The sequence below is a fragment of the Bufo bufo genome, chromosome 4 (assembly GCF_905171765.1).
Source record: "Bufo bufo chromosome 4, aBufBuf1.1, whole genome shotgun sequence".
NCBI lineage: Eukaryota > Metazoa > Chordata > Amphibia > Anura > Bufonidae > Bufo > Bufo bufo.
In genome coordinates, this window is record NC_053392.1 from 59,476,624 (window position 1) to 59,504,309 (window position 27,686).

The 27,686-nt window shown below is 46.7% G+C and overlaps 1 protein-coding gene across 1 annotated transcript; it reads left to right on the forward strand.

Moving 5' to 3' along the window:
• Positions 1 to 452: 452 nt before the first annotated feature.
• Positions 453 to 26,695, forward strand: TDRD6 (tudor domain containing 6). The gene is made up of 4 exons (XM_040429856.1): positions 453 to 4,851; positions 6,443 to 6,544; positions 8,123 to 8,191; positions 26,454 to 26,695. The coding sequence occupies exons 1-4, from the start codon at positions 453 to 455 to the stop codon at positions 26,693 to 26,695; spliced, it is 4,812 nt and encodes a 1,603-aa protein (XP_040285790.1).
• Positions 26,696 to 27,686: the final 991 nt, after the last annotated feature.

The window sequence follows — 27,686 nt, forward strand, 5'->3', positions numbered from 1 at the left end:
GTGGCGCAGTGCGGTTGCGGTTCTTTCCCGGAGCTGCCGTGGTGTGGTGAGAACAAGTCCCCGGGCGCTATCTCTGACCCTTGCGCCCTCTCCTAGAAGCGGCCCTCAGGCGGCTCCTCCATTCTCTCCCAGGGCTGCACATGGGCGGCCTAGGTCTACACTGCAGATAGCTCCAGGACTTGGCAGGCTACTACCAAATACTTATTTCCAGGCCTGACTGGCCCCTACCTGACTCCATGGCCGGCATACAGCCCTACAGATACCCAGAGTGCACCCTGGCTTCAAACAACATGGCTGCCAACCTGGTGCCTACCTACAGGTATTTAGAAAGCACCCCGGCTGCAAGCAATATGGCCGCCATCGTGGGACAGCAGTTCCGGCGCCCTGAAGGCCCCCCACCCTGTCCTCCCAACAACATGGCTAACCTAGGGCAGCCGTATAGCGCCATGAAAATGGACTACTTCTACCCACAACTTCAGACCGGCGTGACGGAGCCGGTGCTGGTCACCCAGGTCTGGGACTCGCATCGCCTCTGCTGCCAGCTGAGGAGCATGTCTCATGAGGTTCAGAGGCTGTCGGAGAGCATGTACCATTACTACGAGGTTCAGAAGGGTTGCGGAGATCTAGGGCCCCAGCAATCTTTCGTGCTGGGTCAGCCGTGTGCTTCTCGTGGCACGGACGGGCGGTGGTACCGCTCCTTGCTGCAGGAGTACTTCCCAGACAACCAACTGGCTACGGTCATCCATGTGGACTGGGGAAGGAGAGAGATTGTATCATTAAGCGGATTGCGAAACCTGGCCTCCGAATTCTTCCGTATGCCGGTGGTGACCTACCCTTGCATCATGTATGGCATTGCCCGTGGAATCTTAGGCTGGGACTCGGCGATGTTAACGGAAGTCCGCTCTTTGCTGCTCGGAAGGCACGTCAGCGCGAAGATTGAGTGCTACAATTCTTACGAGCGTTTGTACGTGGTCACCTTGTTTGCCGAAGATGGCGTGAACCTCAATAACTTTCTCAACTTGCAATCACAAAGAGTTCAAGTGTGCCCGGGTAAGATGCCTGGCGGCGCCACAGAGCCGCCTCCACTTACAGAGGATAATGTGACAGAAGAAAGTCCCTATAGCTCCAAGTTCCCACCGGTGGAGCTTGAAATCGGAAAATTCAAAGACGCAGTGGTGGAATATGTCATCGACCCCTCAAACTTTTGGATCCGGCTTGAGAGGTATGCCGAGGACTTTAAGGAAATGGTAGAAGGGATTACCACGAAGTATACCAAATCTTCAAAATTGGATGGGATCATAGCCTACCCCAACGCTGGTCAGCTCTGCTGTGCAAAGTATCAAGACATGTACTGCCGCTGCGAAATTATATCCGTCGTCAATAAAAAGGTGAATGTATACTTCCTGGATAGTGGAATAACCGAGACGGTGGACTGGACCGAAGTGAAGGAACTGCCTGGACAGTTTACAAAACTTCAAGGGCTGGCCAATAAATGCTGCCTTGCCGAGACGTACCCTCTAGAAGAGGCCTGGAGTCAGGAAGCCATCTTGGCTTTTAAAGTAGCAGTCATCGATAAAAAGTTCATCATTCACGTGGTCGCAAAAGATGGCGATGAGTATACCATAGAGCTCATTGACGAGTCCAGGTTCGAAGAAAAAAATGTAGGAAAAATACTGGCAAAAGTAGGACTGGCCAGCTTCGAGGAGCTCGATTCTGTAAACCGTCCAACCAGCGGTGAAAAAATTGCACACGATGAATCGGCTAGGGCAGCATTGAATCCGGCTGCTCCAGATTATGTGTCTAAGGTTCAGGAGTCTGATGCTTCTGCCGTCTATGAAGAGAATATGGAGACCTCGCCCTTCGAAGATCAGTTGTTTGATCCCGGCACAACGATTGAGATAGTGGTGTCACACGTTGAGCACCCTGGACTGTTTTGGTGCCAAAATGCCAGCTATAAAGCGGACCTTAACTCCTTGATGGCAGCGATACAGAGCCATTGTATGTCCACAGATTGCCCGTATAGCGTCGAAACATTGGCGTGTTTGGCGAGGAGTCCGAGTGATGGGATCTGGCGCCGAGCGTTCATCAATGAGAGTCCAGTAAACATGTCAAAAACATCTGTTGTGAAAGTCTTATACGTGGACTATGGAAAGCAAGAGACTGTCTCTGTTACGAACCTCCGTGCCTTGAGCAGTGAATTCTTCCACTTAAAGTCCCAGGCTTTTAAGTGTAGCCTCTACAATATCATTACCCCCGTAGAGGGCAGCCCTTTCATCTGGGACAATAAGGCCTCCGAAGTTTTCAAGCAGTTTGTCCAGGGTGCCTCCAAATGGACTGAATTCCACTGTATTGTCTATGCGACTGCAAGTCTGAATAAGGAGGTATTTAATATTGTGGATTTGTATACCCCATTCGAAAGCGTGTGCGATACCCTGGTGCGGAGCAGCTACGCGGCACACCTGCATCACAAGTCCCTGACGCCATCTGTACAGCTTAACTCCTACTACTATTCAAAGCATGACATTAAAATGGGGAACGATGAGGAGATCTATGTAATGCACGTCGTTTCACCGTCATCTTTTTATGGACATCTGGCCAGGGCTTCTGGAACCCTGGATCAGATTTCATTGAAAATCACCAAGGCTGTAAAAAAAGCACAAAAGATAAAATCGACCCCCATCTCTGACACTCTGTGTCTGGCAAAGTTTGTGGACCAGCAGTGGTATCGTGGCCTCATCGTTTATGAGAATGGAATCAAGAAAATATTCTTTGTCGACTACGGCAATACCGAAACTCTTCCAGAAGAAGACCTTTTACCAATTATGCCTAGCGAGAATGACCTTTCATTTACACCAATGCAAGCTATAAAATTCTCCTTGTCTGATACCCCATCTAAGCTTCCGGATGAAATTGTAGCCTGGTTTGAAGACGTCGTTCTGGATAAAAAACTGCGGGCACAGATTGTTGAGAAAGATGCGGGTGGAAAGTTATCTGTAGAGCTGTACGACGGTAACCTGCAGATTAATGCAGCCCTCAAAAGTAAGTTGGGTTTGTCGGTTCCAAAAGCCAAATTAGATCGTGGGGCGGGTGATCAGTCAAAGACCTTCAAGCAGGATGATTCAAGGAAGTTGCCCAGTAATACAAGCCACCAAGAAAGAATGACCAGTTTCTCTGTAGGGAAGAATGTTAAAAGCAGGGATTCTGATATTCGTGATCATTCAGATATGGGTCAAGAACCAGAACCACGTTCCAGAAAGAATCCAACCTTTCCATATAAAGCGGAAAAGAGAGACCACAATTCACCGTTTCAAGATTTCAGTTCCCAGAAAAAGATTGAAACTGTCCAAAGAGGTTCATACCAAGAAAGCCATGGAGGGAGAGATGCCAAACAAGGTGGAAACAAGACCTTGCCAGAAAGACAATCCTGCACATTGGCAGTCGATGCCAAACGCCAGTCTCCGGCAAAACCACCCGTGGCGACATTAAGTGATATTCCCAAGAGAACAATTCTCCCTGGAATGAAGGAACCTGTATACATTTCACAAACAAACTCTGTTTTTGACTTTTACCTTCAGGTAGCCGAGGACAGTCAGCTGGATGAGATGTCAGACATTCTGAATAACGAGAAGAGTTCTTTCGAGGATCTCGGTGTTGACGACATCCGTGTCGGAAACGTTATTTGCGTTCCTTTTCCTGATGATGGACTGTATTATCGGGGACTAGTGACCAGGAAGAGCAGGCAAGGCCTATGTGTGGAGTACATCGATTATGGGAACACTTCTGCCCTCTCCGACTGTAAGAGCTACAGGCTCCCACAGAAGTGTCTCTCTGTTCCTGTAATGAGCATTCATTGCTCGTTGGCTAAACCTAGAAATGCGTTGACATCACCCGACCTGCGGGAGCTGCTGGCTGAGTTTTCCAAGCGAGTGTGCGACATCCAGCTTGATTGCGAGTTTGTGACGCAAGATGGCCCTAAATGGGACGTAATTCTTAAAGACGAGCTAGGGTGCATTAATTATCTGCTGACTGCCTCTGAAGAACCTGTGCCGGAGAAAAACATCGAGGAAGTAAGCGAAATGGTCATAAAAAAGAATATTACGAAGGAGGAAACTTCTATTGACACCTTTACTTGGAATTTGCCACAACCGGGCGCCACCGTAAAAGTCTTTGCTAGTGCAGCCGACAGCCCTGACTGTTTCTGGTGTCAACTCTCAACAGCAGATATTGACTCCCTGGCATCACAAGTCCAAGAGGCCGGAGAGCAGTCCATCAAGAGTGATGATTTTATTGATGCCCTCAAGATCGGCAGCCCTTGCAACGTCGTCTTTAGTGAGGATGACAACTGGTACAGGGCTATTGTTACTCGTCTGGAGGCCGGTCTGGTGACCGTCAGGTTCATAGACTACGGTAATGAAGACTCTGTTGGCCGAGACCAAATTAAGCCGCTTCCTGATTCTCTAATACAAATTCCTCCCCAAGCGATTCCATGCTGCCTGGCAGATTTTGACATGAAAGCAGGAACCTGGAGCCCAGAAGCCAAAAATTACTTTTACGAGAAGGTTACTGAAGACATGCTGGAGTTAACAGTCTGTACAATAGAAGAAAGTGACTCATGCCATATACCGGTGGCTTCTGTAACCGTTAAGTATAATCAGCTGGAAGTTAATGAAGAGATGAGGAGGTTTGGGGAAAAAGTACAGAGTACGGACCAAGAACTGCTGCATGAACCCACCAACTTCAGTCCCAAGGAGTTATTGGAAGAAGATCAGTCTCAAAGTTATATAGATGCACACATTGCAGACCCGGGATCAAACCTTGGAGAGAGCGCCCAGTATGAAGACGGGGTTGAAGGTGAGATTAACTGGTTATTATAAGCTCTTCTTGTCTCAACCAGCCTTATGTTTTATTTTGTATGTCCCATACAATAACCATTCTAGAGCCTTTTTCCTTACAATTCTGTGTTGTGATGTTCCTCTGTTACTCCTCATGCAAATGTGGGAATAAATTGACAAGTGGGTTTTACCAGTTAGAGACGTCCCTTCACAGTCTGATACTGTCAACACTTATTGGATAGTGTGAGAGTATGTGAGGACACACCCTAAACTGGTAGACCCGGTTGCCAATTTATCCATGCAGTTCAATGAGCAATAACAAAGGAACAGCACAACACAGATCTAAGAGAAGATGCTCCAGAATTGCTGTTTTATGCAGAAAGCCAGTATTTTCCCAAACGCGTGTCAGGAGAGCAGAGAGACCTCTAAAGGAAAACTAAGCCTAAAGCCTGCAGGCGGGAATTTATCCCGCCCTGCTCTCCATTTGTGGCTCAGCCACATGGACGCGGATAGCACACTGATTACTTCTGTCCGCATTCTTTGTGGATTGCACATGGACCAAAAATCCGGTTGTGTGAATGCACCCTTAAAGAGGGGTGGAGAAAGTTAATACAAGCCACTTAGGCTACTTTCACACTAGCGTTTTTCCTGGATCCGGCAGGGTTCAGCAAAAACGCTTCCGTTACTGATAATACAACCGTCTGCCTCCGTTATGAACGGATCCAGTTGTATTATCTGTAACATAGCCAAGACGGATCCGTCATGAACTCCATTGAAAGTCAATGGGAGATGGATCCGTTTTCTATTGTGTCAGAGAAAACAGATCCGTCCCCGTTGACTTGCATTGTGGGTCATGATGGATCCGTCTTGCTCCGCATCCCAGGACGGAAAGCAAACCGCAGCATGCTGCTCTCCGGTATGAGAACGGAACGGAATGCATTTTGGAGCACTCCGTTCTGTTCAGTTACGTTTTGTCCCCATTGACAATGAATGGGGACAAAACGGAAGCGTTTTTTTTTCCGGTATTGAGACCCTGTGACTGATCTCAATACCGGAAAATATTAACGCTAGTGTGAAAGTAGCCTAACTAATGTATTGTGATTGTCCATATTGCCTCCTTTGCTGGCTGGAATCATTTTGTCCCATCACATTACACACTGCTCGTTTCCATGGTTCCGACCGCCCTGCAATCCAGCAGTGGTGGTCACGCTTGCACACTGTAGGAAAAAGCACCAGCCTATGTGAACTCCCGCTGTCCTGACCACCAGAGAGGCGTGCGCCTTTTCCTATAGCATGCAAGCACGACCACCGTTGGGAACCTATCACTGACCTAATGGTGGTTTGGGGATGTAAATCCTCACAATAAATGTCCCTGTAAGCTTTTGTATTCTGTTTTCAGCCATTTGCAATGTTGATATGTACAGGAAAATTAGAATAATAACCACCCCAGGATCACTGACTTTATCTGCAGTAACATGTAAATTAAAATGTTCACTTTAGTGGCCTTGCAGTTTGAATGTCATAAAGTCCGCGCTTCCTCCTGGTTATATCATCTGTGGTGTATTTTATGTATGTTTTTTACTTAGTAATTGCATTTACTTTACTTTCAGACACCGTGGACTTACATCATAAAGAACATGTGGACCTGGCTGGAGAAGACTCGGATCATGCCGTTCTGATCGCTCACGCTCCAGAGGACATGGATGAACTGGGTAACGTGTAGCTCACACATTAACACAAGGATCATAGAAAGTAAGAGAACGTTGTGTGTTCTAGAGAAGACCTTTAAGGGCTCATTCACACGACCACGTGTGCTGTGGACCGCAAATTGAGATCTTCAATGCATCGGCACCAGCTGCATGAATCCCGTATGGCGGCATGGACCCATTGACTTGAATGAGTACGCGATCCGCAATGTATGGCAAAAGAAAGGACGTGTTCTATCTTTTGCGGTGCAGAGGCACGGACCTAAAAGTCCACAGAAACACTTTGGAGTGCTTCCGTGGGCTTCCGATTCATGCCTACTTTCCACACCGTGGATTGCGGACTTATTCAAGTCAATTGGCCCACATCCATGATAAAGGATTCACATGGCCGTTACCCGTATTTTGCGGTCAGTAATACAGATACGGAAAACCTACGGTTGTGTGAATGGGCATTGTTAAAGGGGTTCTCCTGGCTTTTAATATTGATGACCAATCCTCAGGATAGGTCATCAATATCAGATCAGCGCTGGTCCGACACCTGGCCCCCTCCCCGCCGATCAGCTGTATAAAGGGAAGGTGCGTGCGAGCTGGTTCTCTTCCTGCTTGCCATAGATATAGCAGCCGCGAGCAGGAAGGGAGATGGCACATGCACACTGCGTACCTTCATACAGCTGATTGGTGGGCGTGCCCAGTGTCGGACCCCTGCCGATCTGATATTGATGAACAATCCTGAGTATAGGTCATCCATATTAAAAGCCTGGAGAACCCCTTTAACTGAGTATGGTGGGGGAAGGGGGGATCCATCTGTATTTATCAATGGAAGCCATGTAATACTAGTAAGAAAAGGGTACACCATATGGGAGACAGCAATGGTCATACATTTCAGATAGCTGTTGGCAGAACGCTTGTGTGACAGTTCTTACATTTGACCTCCTCGATGCACATACGCGCTGGGCTCGGCCATGTGTGAATGTGTTTCCAATGGAGGAAAGGTAATAAGCCACTGTCAGGCACCTGAAATCCCACATGCCCAACATCTGCCATGGAGGCAGATTAGGCTAAGTGCACATGACAAGTGGAGTACATGAAGTGTGAATGCTGGGAGAACTTCCAGCGTGCACTCTAAACTTGTCCTTTTAATCTCCGACTGGCGACAGTCAACCCCCCCCCACCCCCCAAAAAATAAAAAAAATAAAAGATTGCTTATAATATTCCATATAATGGTATCATGTAAAAAATGGATACTGCTGTATACATTCTGTTAGCAACAAATCCATATGGATGAAGGATCTGGCAGAGGCATCTGTAAAATATGTCCTGGCATATACTGTACATAGTTGTCTGGTCCTGGCTGAAAATGCAGTTCAATCTGCGGGCAGCATGTTATAGAGCAGCAGGAGCTGAGCAGACTCCCATATAGAAAGATTCAGTAAAACGTATTCATGTAAGTGATTGAGTCCAGTGGGCGGTCCTGTCTCTGATTGACAGCATGGAACTCAGGACTCCCAGAATGAACGGTTACCATATGTCAGCTTATTTAAAATAATATTATTAATTTTATAATGTTTTCACTTTTTATTCTAGGTTTATATGAAGTGACCATGGCAGATGACGTGTCTCCAGATCCTTCTGCACCAGTTCTGGGAGAACAAGGTAACATATAGAGGGACATTTATTAAACAGAAATACGCCTACGTATCTTTGCACCTCAATCTGCGACTCCTCGGTGACGGCATTAATGGGTGTGCTTTAGCTCTTCCCTAGCCCATTAGTGCATAGCAGATGCTCAACTCAGAGGAGCTGCCTGGGTGAAGAGGATATTTTGAGGTTCAGCTCTCAACCCGGACAATCCCTTTCATTCACACCAGCTTATAACTGTCCATCTTTACGTATTTAAGGTACCTTCCTCTGTGGGAGGGTGCCTGAACAATAGGTTTACTAGCTGGTTAAGGTCCTGCATAAATGTACTGTTTTTGTTGTCTGTACATGGTGCCACTTTCTGTCCCTTTACTGGATTCTGACTCTTTGCTCTCTGACCTCCGTATTGACCTTTTGCTGCCTACCCTGACCTTGAACTGTCTTATCTAATTGCTCGTACTCTGCTTGTCCTGATCTTGGACTGTCCCGGGCTACCGTTTTGCCTGTCCCACATTGCTCTGCACCGATGTCGCTTGACCCCCGTGTGTCAGCTGTCTGTTACACAGAGACTACTCCAGGAGATGGCGACCTGGTGATTTCCCTGCCTCAAATTCCATAGGTTAAGGCCTCCTGCACACGACCGTTGTGTGCACCCGTGGCCGTTGTGCCGTTTTCCGTTTTTTTTTCGCGGACCCATTGACTTTCAATGGGTCCGTGGAAAAATCGGAAAATGCACCGTTTTGCAGCCGCATCCGTGATCCGTGTTTCCTGTCCGTCAAAAAAATATGACCTGTCCTATTTTTTTGACGGACAACGGTTCACGGACCCATTCAAGTCAATGGGTCCGTGAAAGAACACGGATGCACACAAGATTGGCATCCGTGATCCGTGGCCGTAGGTTACTTTCATACAGACGGATCCGAAGATCCGTCTGCATAAAAGCTTTTTCAGAGATGAGTTTTCACTTCGTGAAAACTCATATCCGACAGTATATTCTAACACAGAGGCGTTCCCATAGTGATGGGGACGCTTCTAGTTAGAATATACTACGAACTGTGTACATGACTGCCCCCTGCTGCCTGGCAGCACCCGATCTCTTACAGGGGGCTGTGATCCGCACAATTAACCCCTCAGGTGCTGCACCTGAGGGGTTAATTGTGCATATCATAGCCCCCTATAAGAGATCAGGGGCTGCCAGGCAGCAGGGGGCAGACCCCCCCTCCCTCCCCAGTTTTAATTTGATTGGTGGCCAGTGCGGCCTCCCCCCCCCCCCCCCCCCCTCTATTGTAATATCATTGGTGGCCAGTGTGCGGCCTCCCCCGGCCCCCCCCCTCCCTCTATTGTAATATCATTGGTGGCCAGTGTGCGGCCCCCCTGCCCCCCCTCTATTGTAATATCATTGGTGGCCAGTGTGCGGCCTCCCCCGGCCCCCCCCTCCCTCCCTTTATTGTATTATCATTGGTGGCCAGTGCGGGCCCCCCTCCCTCTATTGTAATATCATTGGTGGCCAGTGTGCGGGGACAGTCATGTACCCAGTTCGTAGTATATTCTAACTAGAAGCGTCCCCATCACCATGGGAACGCCTCTGTGTTAGAATATACTGTCGGATATGAGTTTCACAATGTAACTCAAATCCGATGGTATATTCTAACATAGAGGCGTTCCCATGGTGATGGGGACGCTTCAAGTTAAAATATACCATCGGATTGGAGAAAACTCAGATCCTATGGTATATTAACTCCTGACTTTACATTGAAAGTCAATGGGGACGGATCCGTTTGCAATTGCACCATATTGTGTCAACGTCAAACGGATCCGTCCCCATTGACTTGCATTGTAAATCAGGACGGATCAGTTTGGCTCCGCACGACCAGGCGGACACCAAAACGACTTTTTCCTTAATGTCCGTGGATCCTCCAAAAATCAAGGAAGACCCCGGGAAAACGATCACGGAAAAACGGAACCCGTTTTTGCGGACCGCAAAAAAAAAAACGGTCCTGTGCAGGAGGCCTAAAGTTGAAAACCAGAAGACTGCCAGTATGACACCATTAACATTAGCCCTAAGCCAAATCTGTTGGTTGACATAGTGGTTCCACACTCACTGCTGTAGCAATGCATTTCATACTTCCTATAGACTTGTAAGCTAACATCTGAAGCTGGTGTTTTTACTGCAAAAAGGGGCCACTAAAAAGGCAAAAGTACAGAAAAATGCCAGTAAAAACAGTGAACCCACCATAAGGATATGTTCACCCAGGGTAGAAATGCTGCTGATTTTCTGCCACAGAAAAAAAATAAACCAAACCGATTTTGTTGCAGAAATGCTGTTAATTTCATGCAGATATCATCAATCTTTGCATTGCAAAGGGTGAAATCCTCTGCATAAATTGACATGCTGCAGTATCAGAATCTGCCCCACAGGTCCGTTTCTTCCTCCGCTTGTGGATGAGAATTGCTAAAAACTCATTCACTTTGCTGGTACTGTAAATATATGCGGTTTTCGGCATGCAATCCCCAGACAAAAAATCTGCAGGGTGTGAATATATCCATAAACCCAATATTATGACGTTATCTGCAATTGAGTTTTAAAGGGATTTTCCCTTTCACTAGGATATGCCATCAATGTCAGATAGATAATTTCAGGTCCCACCTGTGGCACCCGCTCCTTTCTAGAGAAAGGGGCACCCGGAGTGACTGATCTCTATTCATCCTTATGGCTTTTTTGGGAAGTCCCATAGCGGTGAAGCAGATGGTTCCACGCAAGCACGGCCACCTCTCCATTCATGGTCATGGGACTGCCAGAAATAGCTGTGCCAGCCATTTTCAGAATTCCCATAGCTGTGAACTGAGGATGGCTGCGCAGGCGCTGGAGATGGGAGCGGGTGCCACACGTATCTAACATCAATGGCATATCCTAGCGATATGCCATCAGTGTCCCAGATGGGACAACCCTTTTAATTTGTGTCCAGCCTTTAACTAGCGGTACATTATCATAAATCCTCATGTGCAAATTATGTTGGGGTTTTTCTATGTAGTTTTCAAAGCAGGGATATTGATGAAACAGGTTAAAATCACAGCCCCTAACGATAGATATGTAGCACTCCATGTGAAAGCCATAGCCAGCAAAGTTTACTGTTCATCCCTGATCTTTGTGTTTGCTGGCTGGCAAGTAACGATCCACCAGGCCCAAATCTCTGCACCTTATAACCTCCTTGTCCTTGTTTTTATAGGTTTTGCCATTGAGTCGGGGCACCTCCAGATTGCAGCCGATCAGCAGTTCCCAGACCCACCGTCCTCACATCAAGGTTTTTCATGATTAGTTCCATTTCTTGGGATGTAAAGCCATGTAGATTTATTGTTTTGGTTGTACCACGCACACACGCTGTTTTTATTCATTGAATTCATGTAAATCTTAATAAATGAAATTAATTTTTTTTTGTATTGCTGAAAATAAGAATGGCTGGCGCTGTTCTACATTATAAGGCGCCGGTTACCGGCTTGGTGTCGAGCGTGTAATCGCACTTTCACTTTCATTTTATTTAGCTCGGTTTAGATATATCATGCATTCAGAAAGTCTTTAGACCCTGTCACTTTCTTCACAGTTTATGTTGCAGCCTTTTTCTAAAATAATTTAAAAAAATCTAGTTTTTCCCCATCATTAAGAGAAAATGAAAACAGTATGTTTATTGAAAAGGAAAACTAAAATCTTGCACTGACATAGGTATTCAGAGATGCCCAATTGGGTTCAAGTCAGTGCTCTGGCTGGACCACTCAAGGACATTCACAGAGTTGTCCATAGGTCACTCCTGTGCTGTCTTGGCTGTCGTTTTTGTCTTGTTAGAAGGTGAACCTTCCGCTCAGGTCCAGAGCAATGTGGATCAGGTTCGCATTAAAGGGGTTTTCTCATCTCAAACAATGGGGGCATATCGCTAGGATATGCCCCCATTGTCGTATAGGTGCGGGTCCTACAGCTGGGACTAGCACCTATATCGAGAACGGAGCCCTGAAAGTGAAGGAGAGCGCACTGTGCATGCGCAGCCGCCCTCCATTCATTTTTATGGGGCCGCCGAAAATAGCCGAGCGCTGGCTCGGCTATTGCCGTCTGCCCCATAGAAATTAATGGGAGCATGGGCCGCGCATGCACGGCACACTCCCATTCACTTCTATGGGAGAGGCGGGGATTAGCGCTTGGTGGTGGGCGGACCCAGGGAAATCTGGGGTCCTCCAGCCACAGCGCTCCCCGCTCCGTTCTCGATATAGGTGCGGGTCCCAGCGGTGGCACCCGCACCTATCAAACAATGGGTATATATATTAGTGATATGCCCCTATTGTCTAAGATGGTAATACCCCTTTAAGAATAAGGTCTCATCCACACGGCCATACCGTGTTTTGCGGTCTGCAAAACACGGATACCGGCCGTGTGTGTTCTGCATGGAATGGAAGTTCTGGCCCTCAATAGACCAACCCTGTACTTGTCCGTGAAGATGGACAAGAATAGGACGTGTTCTATTTTTTTTTTTTTTTTTTTTGTGGGGCGAGGAATAGACCTACAAATGCAGACAACACACGGAGTGCGGTCTGCATCTTTTGCAGCCCCACTGATGTTAATGGGTTCGCATTGGACCCGCAAAAAAATGCGGCTCGGATGTGGACCCAAACAACATTCGTGTGCATGAGGCCTATCTCTCTACTCTTCTCCATTTAACTTCCTCTCAACCCTGACAAGTTTACCTGTCCCAGCTGCTAAACCATTAAGTTCTTGGTCACCTCTTACTTAAGGTCCCTTTCACACGAGCGAGTTTTCCGCGCGGGTGCAATGCGTGACGTGAACGCATAGCACCCGCACTGAATCCTGACCCATTCATTTCAATGGGCCTGTGTACATGAGCGTTGTTTTTCACGCATCAGTTCTGCGTTGCGTGAAAATCGCAGCATGTTCTATATTCTGCGTTTTTCACGCAGCCCTGGCTCCATAAAAGTGAATAGGGTGCGTGAAAAACGCATTGCATCCGCAAGCAAGTGCAGGTGCGATGCGTTTTTCACTGATGGTTGCTAAGAGATGTTGTTTGCAAACATTCAGTTTTTTATCACGCGCGTGAAAAACGCATCAAAACGCATTGCACCCGCGTGAAAAAACTGAACAACTAAACGCAACCGCAGACAAAACTGACTGAACTTGCTTGCAAAATAGTGCGAGTTTCACTGAACGCACCCTGAACGCATCCGGAGCCAATCCGCAACGCCCGTGTGAAACCAGCCTAAAGGGCTTCTGTCACCCCACTAAACTCATTTTTTTTTTTTTTTGTGTACTTATAATCCCTATCCTGCCATATTGCCATACATTGTTATTAATAATTTTGGTTCAGTAGATTTAGCAAAAAACTTACTTTTATGATATGCTAATTACCTTTCTACCAGTAGGGCGTCTACTTGCTGGTAGCAGCCGCAGAAAACCGCCCCCTCCTTCTGTTGATTGACAGGGCCAGCTGCGATCTCCTCCTCCGGTGGCCCTGTCAGGATTTTCAAAAATCGCGCGCCTGTGTTGATTCAGCACAGACGCTTTGAGATAAGGAGGCTCGCCTCCTCAGCACTCCCTCAGTGTGCCTGCACCGATGACGTCACCGAAAGAGACGACGTCACCGAAAGAGACGACGTCATCTGCGCAGGCGCACTGAGGGAGTGCTGAGGAGGCGAGCCTCCTTATCTCAGAGCGCCTGCGCCGAATCAACACAGGCACGCGAGGAGGAGATCGCGGCTGGCCCTGTCAATCAACAGAAGGAGGGGGCGGTTTTCTATGGCTGCTACCAGCAAGTAGACGCCCTACTTGCTGGTAGAAAGGTAATTAGCATATCATAAAAGTAAGTTTTTTGCTAAATCTACTGAACGAGAATTATTAATAACATAATGTATGGCAATATGGCAGGATAGGGATTATAAGTACACCAAAAAAAAAAAATGAGTTTAGTGGGGTGACAGAAGCCCTTTAACCACCTCCGGACCGCCTAACGCAGGATCGCGTTCCGGAGGTGGCAGCGATGCGCAGAGTCACGCATATACGCGTCATCTCGCGAGACGCGAGATTTCCTGTGAACGCGCGTTCACAGGATCGGAAGGTAAGCGAGTGGATCTCCAGCCTGCCAGCGGCGATCGTTCGCTGGCAGGCTGGAGATGTGATTTTTTTTAACCCCTAACAGGTATATTAGACGCTGTTTTGATAACAGCGTCTAATATACCTGCTACCTGGTCCTCTGGTGGTCCCCTTTTGTTTGGATCGACCACCAGAGGACACAGGTAGCTCAGTAAAGTAGCACCAAACACCACTACACGTCTGAATGGAACCTTACAGGGGGGTGATCACCCCATATAGACTCCCTGATCACCCCCCTGTCATTGATCACCCCCCTGTCATTGATCACCCCCCTGTAAGGCTGCATTCAGATGTCCGTATGATTTTTACGGATCCACTGATACATGGATCGGATCCGCAAAACACATACAGACATCTGAATGGAGCCTTATAGGGGGGTGATCAATGACAGGGGGGTGATTACCCCATATAGACTCCCTGATCACCCCCTGTCATTGATCACCCCCCTGTCATTGATCACCCCCCTGTAAGGCTCCATTCAGACATTTTTTTGGCCCAAGTTAGCGGAAATTATATATTTTTTTCTTACAAAGTCTCATATTCCACTAACTTGTGTCAAAAAATAAAATCTCACATGAACTCACCATACCCCTCACGGAATCCAAATGCGTAAAATTTTTTAGACATTTATATTCCAGACTTCTTCTCACGCTTTAGGGCCCCTAGAATTCCAGGGCAGTATAAATACCCCACATGTGACCCCATTTCGGAAAGAAGACACCCCCAGGTATTCCGTGAGGGGCATATTGAGTCCATGAAAGATTGAAATTTTTGTCCCAAGTTAACGGAAAGGGAGACTTTGTGAGAAAAAAAAAAAAAACAATTTCCGCTAACTTGTGCCAAAAAAAAAAAAATTTCTATGAACTCGCCATGCCCCTCATTGAATACCTTGGGGTGTCTTCTTTCCAAAATGGGGTCACATGTGGGGTATTTATACTGCCCTGGCATTCTAGGGGCCCTAAAGCGTGAGAAGAAGTCTGGGATCCAAATGTCTAAAAATGCCCTCATAAAATGAACGTGGGCCCCTTTGCGCATCTAGGCTGCAAAAAAAGTGTCACACATCTGGTATCGCCGTACTCAGGAGAAGTTGGGCAATGTGTTTTGGGGTGTCATTTTACATATACCCATGCTGGGTGAGATAAATATCTTGGTCAAATGCCAACTTTGTATAAAAAATGGGAAAAGTTGTCTTTTGCCGAGATATTTCTCTCACCCAGCATGAGTATATGTAAAAAGACACCCTAAAACACATTGCCCAACTTCTCCTGAGTACAGCGATACCACATGTGTGACACTTTTTTGCAGCCTAGGTGGGCAAAGGGGCCCACATTCCAAAGAGCACCTTTCGGATTTCACAGGTCATTTACCTACTTACCACACATTAGGGCCCCTGGAAAATGCCAGGGCAGTATAACTACCCCACAAGTGACCCCATTTTGGAAAGAAGACACCCCAAGGTATTCCGTGAGGGGCATGGCGAGTTCCTAGAATTTTATATTTTTTGTCACAAGTTAGCGGAAAATAATGATTTTTTTCTTTTTTTTTCTTACAAAGTCTCATATTTCACTAACTTGTGACAAAAAATAAAAACTTCCATGAACTCACTATGCCCATCACGAAATACCTTGGGGTGTCTTCTTTCCAAAATGGGGTCACTTGTGGGGTAGTTATACTGCCCTGGCATTTTAGGGGCCGAATGCACGAGAAGTGGTTTGAAATCAAAATCTGTAAAAAATGGCCGGTGAAATCCGAAAGGTGCTCTTTGGAATGTGGGCCCCTTTGCCCACCTAGGCTGCAAAAAAGTGTCACACATGTGGTATCGCTGTACTCAGGAGAAGTTGGGCAATGTGTTTTGGGGTGTCATTTTACATATACCCATGCTGGGTGAGAGAAATATCTCTGCAAAACACAACTTTTCCCATTTTTTTTATACAAAGTTGGCATTTGACCAAGATATTTTTCTCACCCAGCATGGGTATATGTAGAATGACACCCCAAAACACATTGCCCAACTTCTCCTGAGTACGGAGATACCACATGTGTGACACTTTTTTGCAGCCTAGGTGGGCAAAGGGGCCCACATTCCAAAGAGCACCTTTCGGATTTCACCGGCCATTTTTTACAGATTTTGATTTCAAACTACTTACCACACATTTGGGCCCCTAGAATGCCAGGGCAGTATAACTACCCCACAAGTGACCCCATTTTGGAAAGAAGACACCGCAAGGTATTCGCTGATGGGCATAGTGAGTTCATGGAAGTTTTTTTTTTTTTTGTCACAAGTTAGTGGAATATGAGACTTTGTAAGAAAAAAAAAAAAAATCATCATTTTCCGCTGACTTGTGACAAAAAATAAAAAGTTCTATGAACTCACTATGCCCATCAGCGAATACCTTAGGGTGTGTACTTTCCGAAATGGGGTCATTTGTGGGGTGTTTGTACTGTCTGGGCATTGTAGAACCTCAGGAAACATGACAGGTGCTCAGAAAGTCAGAGCTGCTTCAAAAAGCGGAAATTCACATTTTTGTACCATAGTTTGTAAACGCTATAACTTTTACCCAAACCATTTTTTTTTTACCCAAACATTTTTTTTTTATGTAGAACAATAAATTTAGAGAAAAATTTATATATGGATGTCGTTTTTTTTTTGCAAAATTTTACAACTGAAAGTGAAAAATGTCATTTTTTTGCAAAAAAAATCGTTAAATTTCGATTAATAACAAAAAAAGTAAAAATGTCAGCAGCAATGAAATACCACCAAATGAAAGCTCTATTAGTGAGAAGAAAAGGGGGTAAAATTCATTTGGGTGGTAAGTTGCATGACCGAGCAATAAACGGTGAAAGTAGTGTAGGTCAGAAGTGTAAAAAGTGGCCTGGTCTTTCAGGGTGTTTAAGCTATAGGGGCTGAGGTGGTTAAAGCCCTTCTCCCCTGATTACTTTGGTGGGGTGGCCAGCTCTAGGAAGAGGCCTAGCTGTTCCAAACTTCTTTTACTCAAGGATCATGGAAGTCACTATTCCCCCGGGGACTGTATCCTTCTTCAGATCTGTACCTCCACACAATCCTGACTCTGAGCTCTTCAGGCAGTCCTTTCATCCTCATGGCTTGGTTTTTGCTCTGACATGCATTGTCAGCTGTGACACTTCATATAGACAGGGCTGCGTCTTTACAAATCACTTTTGCAGAATGATGGGGATTTTTATTTTTATTTTAATAAAAGGCTGCAACATAACAAAATGTGAAAGGGTCTGAAGACTTTCCGGACGCACTGTAGGTATCATCTGGTCTTGCCACCAAAACCGAACACGTTTGCATGGCTTGCATCCTGAGTAGATATAGCAGAACAATCCATTCTCACCCTGCTTTAGGCACTGTTCACACTGGACAGTTTCATCATTCCTAATTTGATACCTATATGTGGTAACTCTATTGCTTTCTCTTTCTTGCATGTCTTGCTCTTTTACCTTCCCTGTGTGCTCAGTCTGGTCTTCCTCTCTTTACTCATTCTTTTACCCTCTCTCTTACCTTTTTCTTTGCTTTCTTTTACCGTCTCTTTCCTTTTACCCTGTCTCTCTTCCCTCCCTGCTCTCTTTACCCTCTATTTGCTATTATCCTCTCTCTTGCGTCATCTTCAGTTGTTGCAGATTTGGGGTGCAGATTCTGTGCCAAAATACAGCTCATTTCATGCGGATGGGGTTTTGAAAACACTATCCACATGTGAATAAAGTCCATACAGAAAATGAGCATGTGTTGGATTTTTAAGTCTACAACATGGTCATTATATTGCAGAAATACTCTGTGCTGCCCCTATACACAGAAGGGTTAAAAGCCAATCTTCATGTAATACATGCAGTTTTTGCTGCGGAATCCAGCCAATTTGGCCTTTACTCTCTCCACTCTCACCTACCTTTCTTCTGCTTCCTCATTTACACATTTTCTGACAGGTACCTACCTTTCCTCCGTTTTCTCTCGCTCACTCTTTTACCAGTTCTCTGACGCATACATAGCTACCTTTTCTCTGCTCTTTTACTGTCTCACTGCTCACTCTTTTACCCTGTCTCCGCATTGTCTTGCCCTGGAACAATTGCTGGTCTTGTGGTTTCTCGCCCCTTGAATCCCCTTTTATATTCAGTCATTTTCCAGCTGCACTATATGAACCCACCCTACCAAATCTGAGCTATATCCTAGATGAAGGTTTTTTTCTGTCCGGTATGGGATGCGGCATGAAACACAATGTATGTCAATAGTGCAGGATCCGTTTTCTTGGACACAAAAGAAAACTGATCCGGCACCCATTGACTTACAATGGTTTTAGTGCCGGATCCGTAATGGCTATTTTAGAGATAATACAACCGGATCCGTTCATAACGGTTGCAGCCGGTTGTATTATCATGACTGAAGCGTTTTTGCTGATCCATGTCGGATCCAGCAAAAACGCAGATGTGAGAGTAGCCTAAGGCCTCTCGGACACGACCGTATGTATTTTGCGGTCCGCAAAAAATACGGATGACATCCGTGTGCATTCCGTATTTTACGGAACTGCTGGCCCCTAATAGAACAGTCTTATCCTTGTCCGTAATGCGGACAATAGGACATGTTCTGTTTTTTTGCAGAACGGAAATACAGAAACGGAATGCACACGGAGTACCTTCCCTTTTTTTTTTTTTTTTTTTTCGCGGACCCATTGAAATCAATTGTTCCATATACGGTCCGCAAAAAAACGGAGCTGACACGTGTGCAAGAGGCCTAAGGTAGATGCATAACAGGGTACATTGCTAGCGTATCTCCATTAACCCCATAGACACTGAATGGAGTGGCAGGGCACATATCTGACCACCTGGTGTGAAGGGATATATAAAGTAACTGCTGCATTGATAATGTTAGATATGTTTGTCTACAGCATGTAGTAAGTAGATCAGTAGCTGTAAATCCACATGCACACTTGCTGCACTCTCATATGATCCAGCTTTGTAACAGGTCCATGCCCTTGTAAAGTAGAAATGTCTCCAATCAGCATCACAGAACGGACTGTCATGTGCTGAAAACCATATGTCCTATGATATTCCATATCCTGTTCTAAACCCCAGTTCATGTCTCATGTATTGAGTAACCATGGCCAAACACACAATCTAGATCTCACCATGCACAGTGAACAGCCTCTTCTGGAGCCCTGGAGGTGATAAATCTACATCTGGATATCAGGAGAAAGCGTCCTACTCAAAACAGAAGTGAATGGGTAGTGAGGGCCAGGGTCTTTTCTTCATGGGTTTTCTGGATGGAAATCTTGCTTAAAGCAGTGATTTAGATTTACACTTGTACTCATCTATTTTACTGAGCAAGACTGCAGACTCAGATACTCTTTAAAGAGAGACTCTTAACTAAAACTACAGCTACACTTAATATGAAGGTTAATGATCTAATTTTTTTTAAATATAAAAAGAAAATTACCGTATTTTTCGCCCTATAAGACTCACTGGCCCATAAGACGCACCTAGGTTTTAGAGGAGGACAATATAAATTTTTTTTTTTTTTTTATTAGATCTCAGATCAGGCCAGCAATCAGACCTCAGCTGACAGCCCCAATCAGACCCCCAATGTTAATAAGACTTGAGATCAGACCTCAGCTCAGACTCCAATGTGAATGATCCCAATCAGACCTCAGATAAGAGCCCCATGCCTCTCATCAGCCCCAAGCAACCCCATTGCCTCAGATCAGCCCCCATTGCCTCATGCTTAATAAAATAAAAAAACATTTCTCCTGCTCCGGACGCTGCCGCTCCTCTCCTTAAGCGTGATCCTTTTCATCCTGCCGCCGGCTGTGCTGTGAACCGGCACGCACAGCGTGAGATCACAGAGCGCCCTCACGCTGTGCACAGCCCTGCACAGCCGACAGCAGAGGACGAGGAAGCAGTGAGTACAGGGCCTTCACCGCTTCCTGGTCCATAATGGAAGCACTCATTAGTATTCGCCCCATAAGACGCTGGGGTATTTTTATCCCACTTTTGGGGGAAAATGTCTCTTATGGGGCGAAAAATATGGTATATACATGTAGCAATTTAATGTTCTTCTTTTGCTTTTATCTATATACAAAGGATAGAACATCATTACATCACAATTACATCAACTCTTCAACTGCAATCCTGACTACACCGCCGAAAGTTATCATCATCTGACAGCGACACATCAGCTGGGAAGCCCTTTTCAGCGAAAGTAGTCCGTCTCAATGGGGTAAACACCGATTTCTACGCAAGGCGTCCCCGCGTAGATGAGCTTCTGGCCTCTTCCCTGAAGGGACATATAACTCCCTTCAACAAACAATTCTAAACAAATCTTCAGTTCATTCACAGGCCTAAATGGAGTTTAATATGAACAGATACAAAATGGAGTCCAAATGATCAGAAACTACATCTTCACACATTTCCACAGTGTTAACTCTGTTAGTGCCATGTATTCATCCGAGGAAGCCCACATTTACAGTTGCAAGAAAAAGTATGTGAACCCTTTGGAATGATATGGATTTCTGCACAAATTGGTCATAAAATGTGATCTGATCTTCATCTAAGTCACAACAATAGACAATCACAGTCTGCTTAAACTAATAACACACAAAGAATTAAATGTTACCATGTTTTTATTGAACACACCATGTAAACATTCACAGTGCAGGTGGAAAAAGTATGTGAACCCTTGGATTTAATAACTGGTTGAACCTCCTTTGGCAGCAATAACTTCAACCAAACGTTTCCTGTAGTTGCAGATCAGACGTGCACAACGGTCAGGAGTAATTCTTGACCATTCTTCTTTACAGAACTGTTTCAGTTCAGCAATATTCTTGGGATGTCTGGTGTGAATCGCTTTCTTGAGGTCATGCCACAGCATCTCAATCGGGTTGAGGTCAGGACTCTGACTGGGCCACTCCAGAAGGCGAATTTTCTTCTGTTTAAGCCATTCTGTTGTTGATTTACTTCTATGCTTTGGGTCGTTGTCCTGTTGCAACACCCATCTTCTGTTGAGCTTCAGCTGGTGGACAGATGGCCTTAAGTTCTCCTGCAAAATGTCTTGATAAACTTGGAATTCATTTTTCCTTCGATGATAGCAATCAGTCCAGGCCCTGACGCAGCAGATCAGCCCCAAACCATGATGCCCCCACCACCATACTTCACAGTTGGGATGAGGTTTTGATGTTGGTGTGCTGTGCCTCTTTTTCTCCACACATAGTGTTGTGTGTTTCTTCCAAACAACTCAACTTTGGTTTCATCTGTCCACAGAATATTTTGCCAATACTGCTGTGGAACATCCAGGTGCTCTTGTGCAAACTGTAAACGTGCAGCAATGTTTTTTTGGACAGCAGTGGCTTCCTCTGTGGTATCCTCCCATGAAATCCATTCTTGTTTAGTGTTTTACGTATCGTAGATTCGCTAACAGGGATGTTAGCATATCCTAGAGACTTTTGTAAGTCTTTAGCTGACACTCTAGGATTCTTCTTCACCTCATTGAGCATTCTGCACTGTGCTCTTGCAGTCATCTTTACAGGACGGCCACTCCTAGGGAGAGTAGCAGCAGTGCTAAATTTTCTCCGTTTATAGACAATTGGTCTTACCGTGGACTGATGAACAGCAAGGCTTTTGGAGATACTTTTATAACCCTTTCCAGCTTTATGCAAGTCAACAATGCTTAATCGTAGGTCTTCTTAGAGCTCTTTTGTGCGAGGCACCATTCACATCAGGCAATGCTTCTTGTGAAAAGCAAACCCAGAACTGGTGTGTGTTTTTTATAGGGCAGGGCAGCTGTAAGCAACACCTCAAATCTCATCTCATTGATTGGACTCCAGTTGGCTGACACCTCACTCCAATTAGCTCTTGGAGATGTCATTAGTCTAGGGGTTCACATACTTTTTCCACCTGCACTGTGAACGTTTACATGGTGTGTTCAATAAAAACATGGTAACATTTAATTCTTTGTGTGTTATTAGTTTAAGCAGACTGTGGTTGTCTATTGTTGTGACTTAGATGAAGATCAGATCACATTTTATGACCAATTTGTGCAGAAATCCATATCATTCCAAAGGGTTCACATACTTTTTCTTGCAACTGTACATGGGAGAGCATACAGATACATATTAGCATACAGATACATTGTCACACGGGCATAAGAGATATTGGCTTTCTTGCTATGCTTAACACATTTAATTTGTATTAACCCCATAATGCACATGCAGTTTTGGGTCTTATTCATGAGTAAATTATAAAAAAAAAAATAGGGTTATTAAAGGGGTTTTGCAGTGGGTAAATATTGAAGGCCTATGCTCTGGACACGTCATCAGTATCAGATTAGCGGGGGTCCAACACCTCTTCATAATTACTTGCTTGTAGAGGTGGCGCAGTGTAATTGCAACTGCTCCCTGATACACTTCAGACAGCTGATCAGCAGGGGTGCCGGGAGTCGGACCCGTGCCATTTTGATATTGATGATGTATCCTGATGATAGGTGATCAATATTCATCCGCTGCTGAACCACTTTAAAGTTGTTTTTTTTCTCATCCATGTCATTGGGGGGGAAACAGCCTTGACCATGGGTATAGCTGTTGCCACTAGGAGGCGGACACTAAGCACACAAAGTGTGAGCCCCTCCCTTCAGCTATACCCTTCTTACAATGACTAAGGGCTCTTTCACACTTGCGTTATTGTCTTCCGGCATTGAGTTCCGTCGTCGGGGCTCTATGCCGGAAGAATCCTGATCAGGATTATCCTAATGCATTCTGAATGGAGAGAAATCCGTTCAGGATGCATCAGGATGTCTTCAGTTCCGGAACGGAACGTTTTTTGGCCGGAGAAAATACCGCAGCATGCTGCGTTTTTTGCTCCGGCCAAAATACCGGAACACTTGCCGCAAGGCCGGATCCGGAATTAATGCCCATTGGAAGGCATTGATCCGGATCCGGCCTTAAGCTAAACGTCGTTTCGGCGCATTGCCGGAGCCGACATTTAGCTTTTTCTGAATGGTTACCATGGCTGCCGGGACGCTAAAGTCCTGGCAGCCATGGTAAGTGTAGTGGGGAGCGGGGGAGCAGTGTACTTACCGTCCGTGCGGCTCCCCGGGCGCTCCAGAGTGACGTCAGGGCGCCCCAAGCGCATGGAGCCGCACGGACTGTAAGTATACCGCTCCCCCGCTCCCCGCTCCTACTATGGCAACCAGGACTTTAATAGCGTCCTGGGTGCCATAGTAACACTGAAAGCATTTGGAAGACGGTTCCGTCTTCAAATGCTTTCAGTACACTTGCGTTTTTCAGGATCCGGCGGGCACCTCCGGCAACGGAAGTGCATGCCGGATCCCAACAACGCAAGTGTGAAAGAGGCCTCAGCTAAATCAGTTTTAGCTTAGTGTCTTTCTTTTCTTTTAGCGGGAGTTTCAGGCAGTCCTAGCTGCCTGCACTCCCACCCAGGAGACCAGGGGTCCCCAAGCCCGCTGCTCCTTCCCCGATCTCCAGAAGCAAAGGAGGACCAGAGGTCCCTAAAGCCTCTGTATCCCTCCAGCCGTCCCCTCTGTTTCTGGTGTAGCGTCCCTCCCCAAGGGGCCGCACACCGAAGGTGTGGCTGAAGCCAGGGGGCAGAAGACGCCAGACGGGTGAGTATTCCTGGCCCCAAAGTGCTCCCTTTCTTGCGTCATTCTCCCCTTCTCAGGTTACCTGCCCCCCCCCCCCCCCCCCCCCCCCCCCCCCCCCCTGTCCTGGTTACGTCCAGGTGTTTTCTCCTGTCGGGGGTAGGCTGCAGCTACGGTGTACAAGGGCATATTCCAGAGACCCTTCCTTGTTCCGTCGTTCTCTCTGGTCCGGGGCGTTGCCGGGGCTGCTACTAATTGAGGCCCCGACTTCTCTGCGGCCTACTCCCGCATCGGCTCCCCGCGGGTTCTTATCTCCCTGCCGTGCCTCTGTTCGGCCGGGGCTTTAGTGCTGCCTCGTTTTCCTGCAAAGCGGGCGGGGGCGGAGGCCAGCAGGAGAATCGGACCCGCGCCGGGGGCCGACTCCGTTTTGGGGGCGGGCCATGAGTTCTCCCCACTCCCACGCCTTCAGCTGTGGTGAATCTGGGCGCTGTTTTCAGACTCCACCCACATCCTGCGTTTAAATGCACCGACGGGGGGACGCTGGTTAGACTCCTCTGGACAAGCTGCGTGGAGGGACACAGGCGGGTAAGCGCTGTCTCCCATTCCTACAGGGTTTAACCTACCCCCCTCGTCCTTCTTCCTGTCAGTACAGGGTTCTCATTATGTCTGAGCCCAGGCCCCAAAGCAGGCGGTCACTTTGGTGCGCCATTTTGCTTTTGCGTCGTGTCGCATAAAATTTCCATTTGGTCAGTCAGATCCCCTCTGCTCTGCTCTGCGTGCTCTGCTCCTGACCCAATCGCCCCTACTGCCCAGCCTATGGTAGAGCCAGAGTGGGTGCGTTCCCTGTAAAGGATGGTACAGGACGTCTCCAATACAAACAAAGCTATTGTGCAAATATTGGGGCGTTTGTTGGCTAGGCAGTCCTCTGACCAGTCTGACTCTGGGGATCCTGGGGCTAATTCCCATTGCGGCCATCTTGCTAAACGGGCCAGACCGTCCTCCCCCAAAAGGGTGTCTGCGTCTCCCGTTTCCTCTGCCTCTCCGCCTCTTACCAGAGAGTCTCTGTCCTCCGTGGAAGAGGCATGTTCCGAGGAGACGTTTTCAGATTAGGATTTTGTCTCCCCTGAGGGTCAGTCGTCCAAACTGTCCTCCATGGTGGACAATCTTATTACAGCGGTTATAGAGACGTTGTAGGTTGAGGATCCCGCACCCTCGTCGGCCAGCTCAGGTTTTTCTTTTAGGAGGTCCCGTCGCTCGCACAAATGTTTCCCAAACCACCAGAATTTTGATTCCTCTCTTTCCAAGGGGTGGAATTTTCCTAATAGACGTTTTGCCTTGCGAAAGCTCTTAAACGTCCTTTATCCATTTCCGGAGGATTTGACAAAGAAATGGTCGTCCTCACTTATAGTGGACCCGCCAGTTTCCCACTTGGCTAAGCATACTACCTTGCCAATGGCGGATGGGGCTTCTTTTTCTGATATCAGGGATAAGAAATTGGAAGCTTTTGCTAAATCTTCTTTTGAAGCAGTGGGCACAGCACTGCAACCGGTGTTTGTCTCTACATGGGTGAGCAAAGCTATGGGTGAGTGGGCAAATAATTTACATCAGGGTCTCTCCTGGGGGGTCCCCTCTGGGAAACCGGCCGATATTGCACATGCCAGTGCGTATATTTGTGAAGCCTCTCTGGATGCGGCCAGGCTTATGGCCCGCTCGTCAGCCCTGTTGGTGGCTATTCGCTATACCCTATGGCTCTCCGGCTGGTCGGCAGATAATGCTCCAAAGCAGACCCTGACGGCCCTCCCCTTTATCGGCAGCAGACTTTTTGGTAAGAGCCTGGATGAGATCATTTCTGATGCTAAAGGTGGAAAGAGCACAGAACAGGGTTGCTTTCAACAAGTTTTTTCAGCTCCAAGAGGCCAGCTGACAAGTCTGCCTCGGATCAGAAGCGCAAGCCTTTCTTTCAAACCTCGCCTTTCCTGGTGTCCCCGTCAACAGGGCTCAAAGTCCTATAACCCCAAGACCTCCTCTGCATGACGTGCAGCTTCCGACACCCTCCGATCGGGTGGGCGGCTGGCTTCATCTGTTTCGGCATGTTTGGTTGGCTCGTGTCTCGAAAGCTTGGGTCAGAGAGGTTATCGCAGAGGGCTACCAGCTGATATTCAGGTCCTCCCCTCCGTCCCGATTTTTTTCAGTCGTCTCCACCGACCTCTCCCTCTGCCACAAATTCCTTTTTTCAGGCTATTCACACGCTTCTGCGGCAGGGAGTGATTGTCCCGGTTCCTATGCAAGACAGTTTTTAGGGGTTTTACTCCAATCTCTTTGTGATCCCCAAAAAGGAGGGGACGGTCCGTCCCGTTCTGCACCTCAAGGCACTTAACAGCTTCCTGCAGATCCGCCGCTTCCAGATGGAGTCCCTGAGATCGGTCATTGCGTCCATGGAACCCCGTGGGAGCACCTGTCTTCGATAGACATCAAGGACGCTTATCTTCATGTTCCCATCTGCGTCAGTCATCATAGGTTTCTCCGGTTCGCAGTGGGTCCCTTTCACTTCCGGTTTGTGGCCCTCCCATTCGTCCTGGCCACAGCTCACAGAGTCTTTTCGAAGGTTCTGGCGATGGTCATGGCCCTGCTCCATGCCATGGGGATTATGGTGATCCCTTACTTAGACGATATCCTGGTGAAGGGTCTGTCATTCCGGGCGATGGCGGAAAACCTGCGCATAGTCCTGGACACCCTGGAACGCTTTGGATGGATCCTGAACTGGCAGAAGTCATAGTAACATAGTACATAAGGCCGAAAAAAGACATTTGTCCATCCAGTTCGGCCTGTTATCCTGCAAGTTGATCCAGAGGAAGGCAAAAAAAAAACCTGTGAGGTAGAAGCCAATTTTCCCCACTTTAGGGGAATAAAAAATTCCTTCCCGACTCCAATCAGGCAATCAGAATAACTCCCTGGATCAACGACCCCTCTCTAGTAGCCATAGCCTGTAATATTATTACACTCCAGAAATACCTCCAGGCCCCTCTTGAATTCCTTTATTGTACTCACCATCACCACCTCCTCAGGCAGAGAGTTCCATAGTCTCACTGCTCTTACCGTAAAGAATCCTCTTCTATGTTTGTGTACAAACCTTCTTTCCTCCAGACGCAGAGGATGTCCCCTCGTCACAGTCACAGTTCTGGGGATAAATAGATGATGGGATAGATCTCTATACTGACCCCTGATATATTTATACATATTAATTAGATCTCCCCTCAGTCGTCTTTTTTCTAAAGTGAATAACCCTAATTTTGATAATCTTTCAGGGTACTGTAGTTGCCCCATTCCAGTTATTACTTTAGTTGCCCTCCTCTGGACCCTCTCCAGCTCTGCTATGTCTGCCTTGTTTACAGGAGCCCAGAACTGTACACAGTACTCCATGTGTAGTCTGACTAGCGATTTGTAAAGTGGTAGGACTATGTTCTTATCACGGGCATCTATGCCCCTTCTGATGCAACCCATTATCTTATTGGCCTTGGCAGCAGCTGCCTGACACTGTTTTTTGCAGCTTAGTTTGCTGTTTATTAAAATTCCTAGATCCTTTTCCATGTCAGTGTTACCGAGTGTTTTACCATTTAGTATGTACGGGTTACTTGCATTATTCCTTCCCATGTGCATAACTTTACATTTGTCAGTGTTAAACCTCATCTGCCACTTATCTGCCCAAGCCTCCAATCTATCCAGATCCCTCTGTAGTAGTATAGTGTCCTCTTCAGTGTTAATTACTT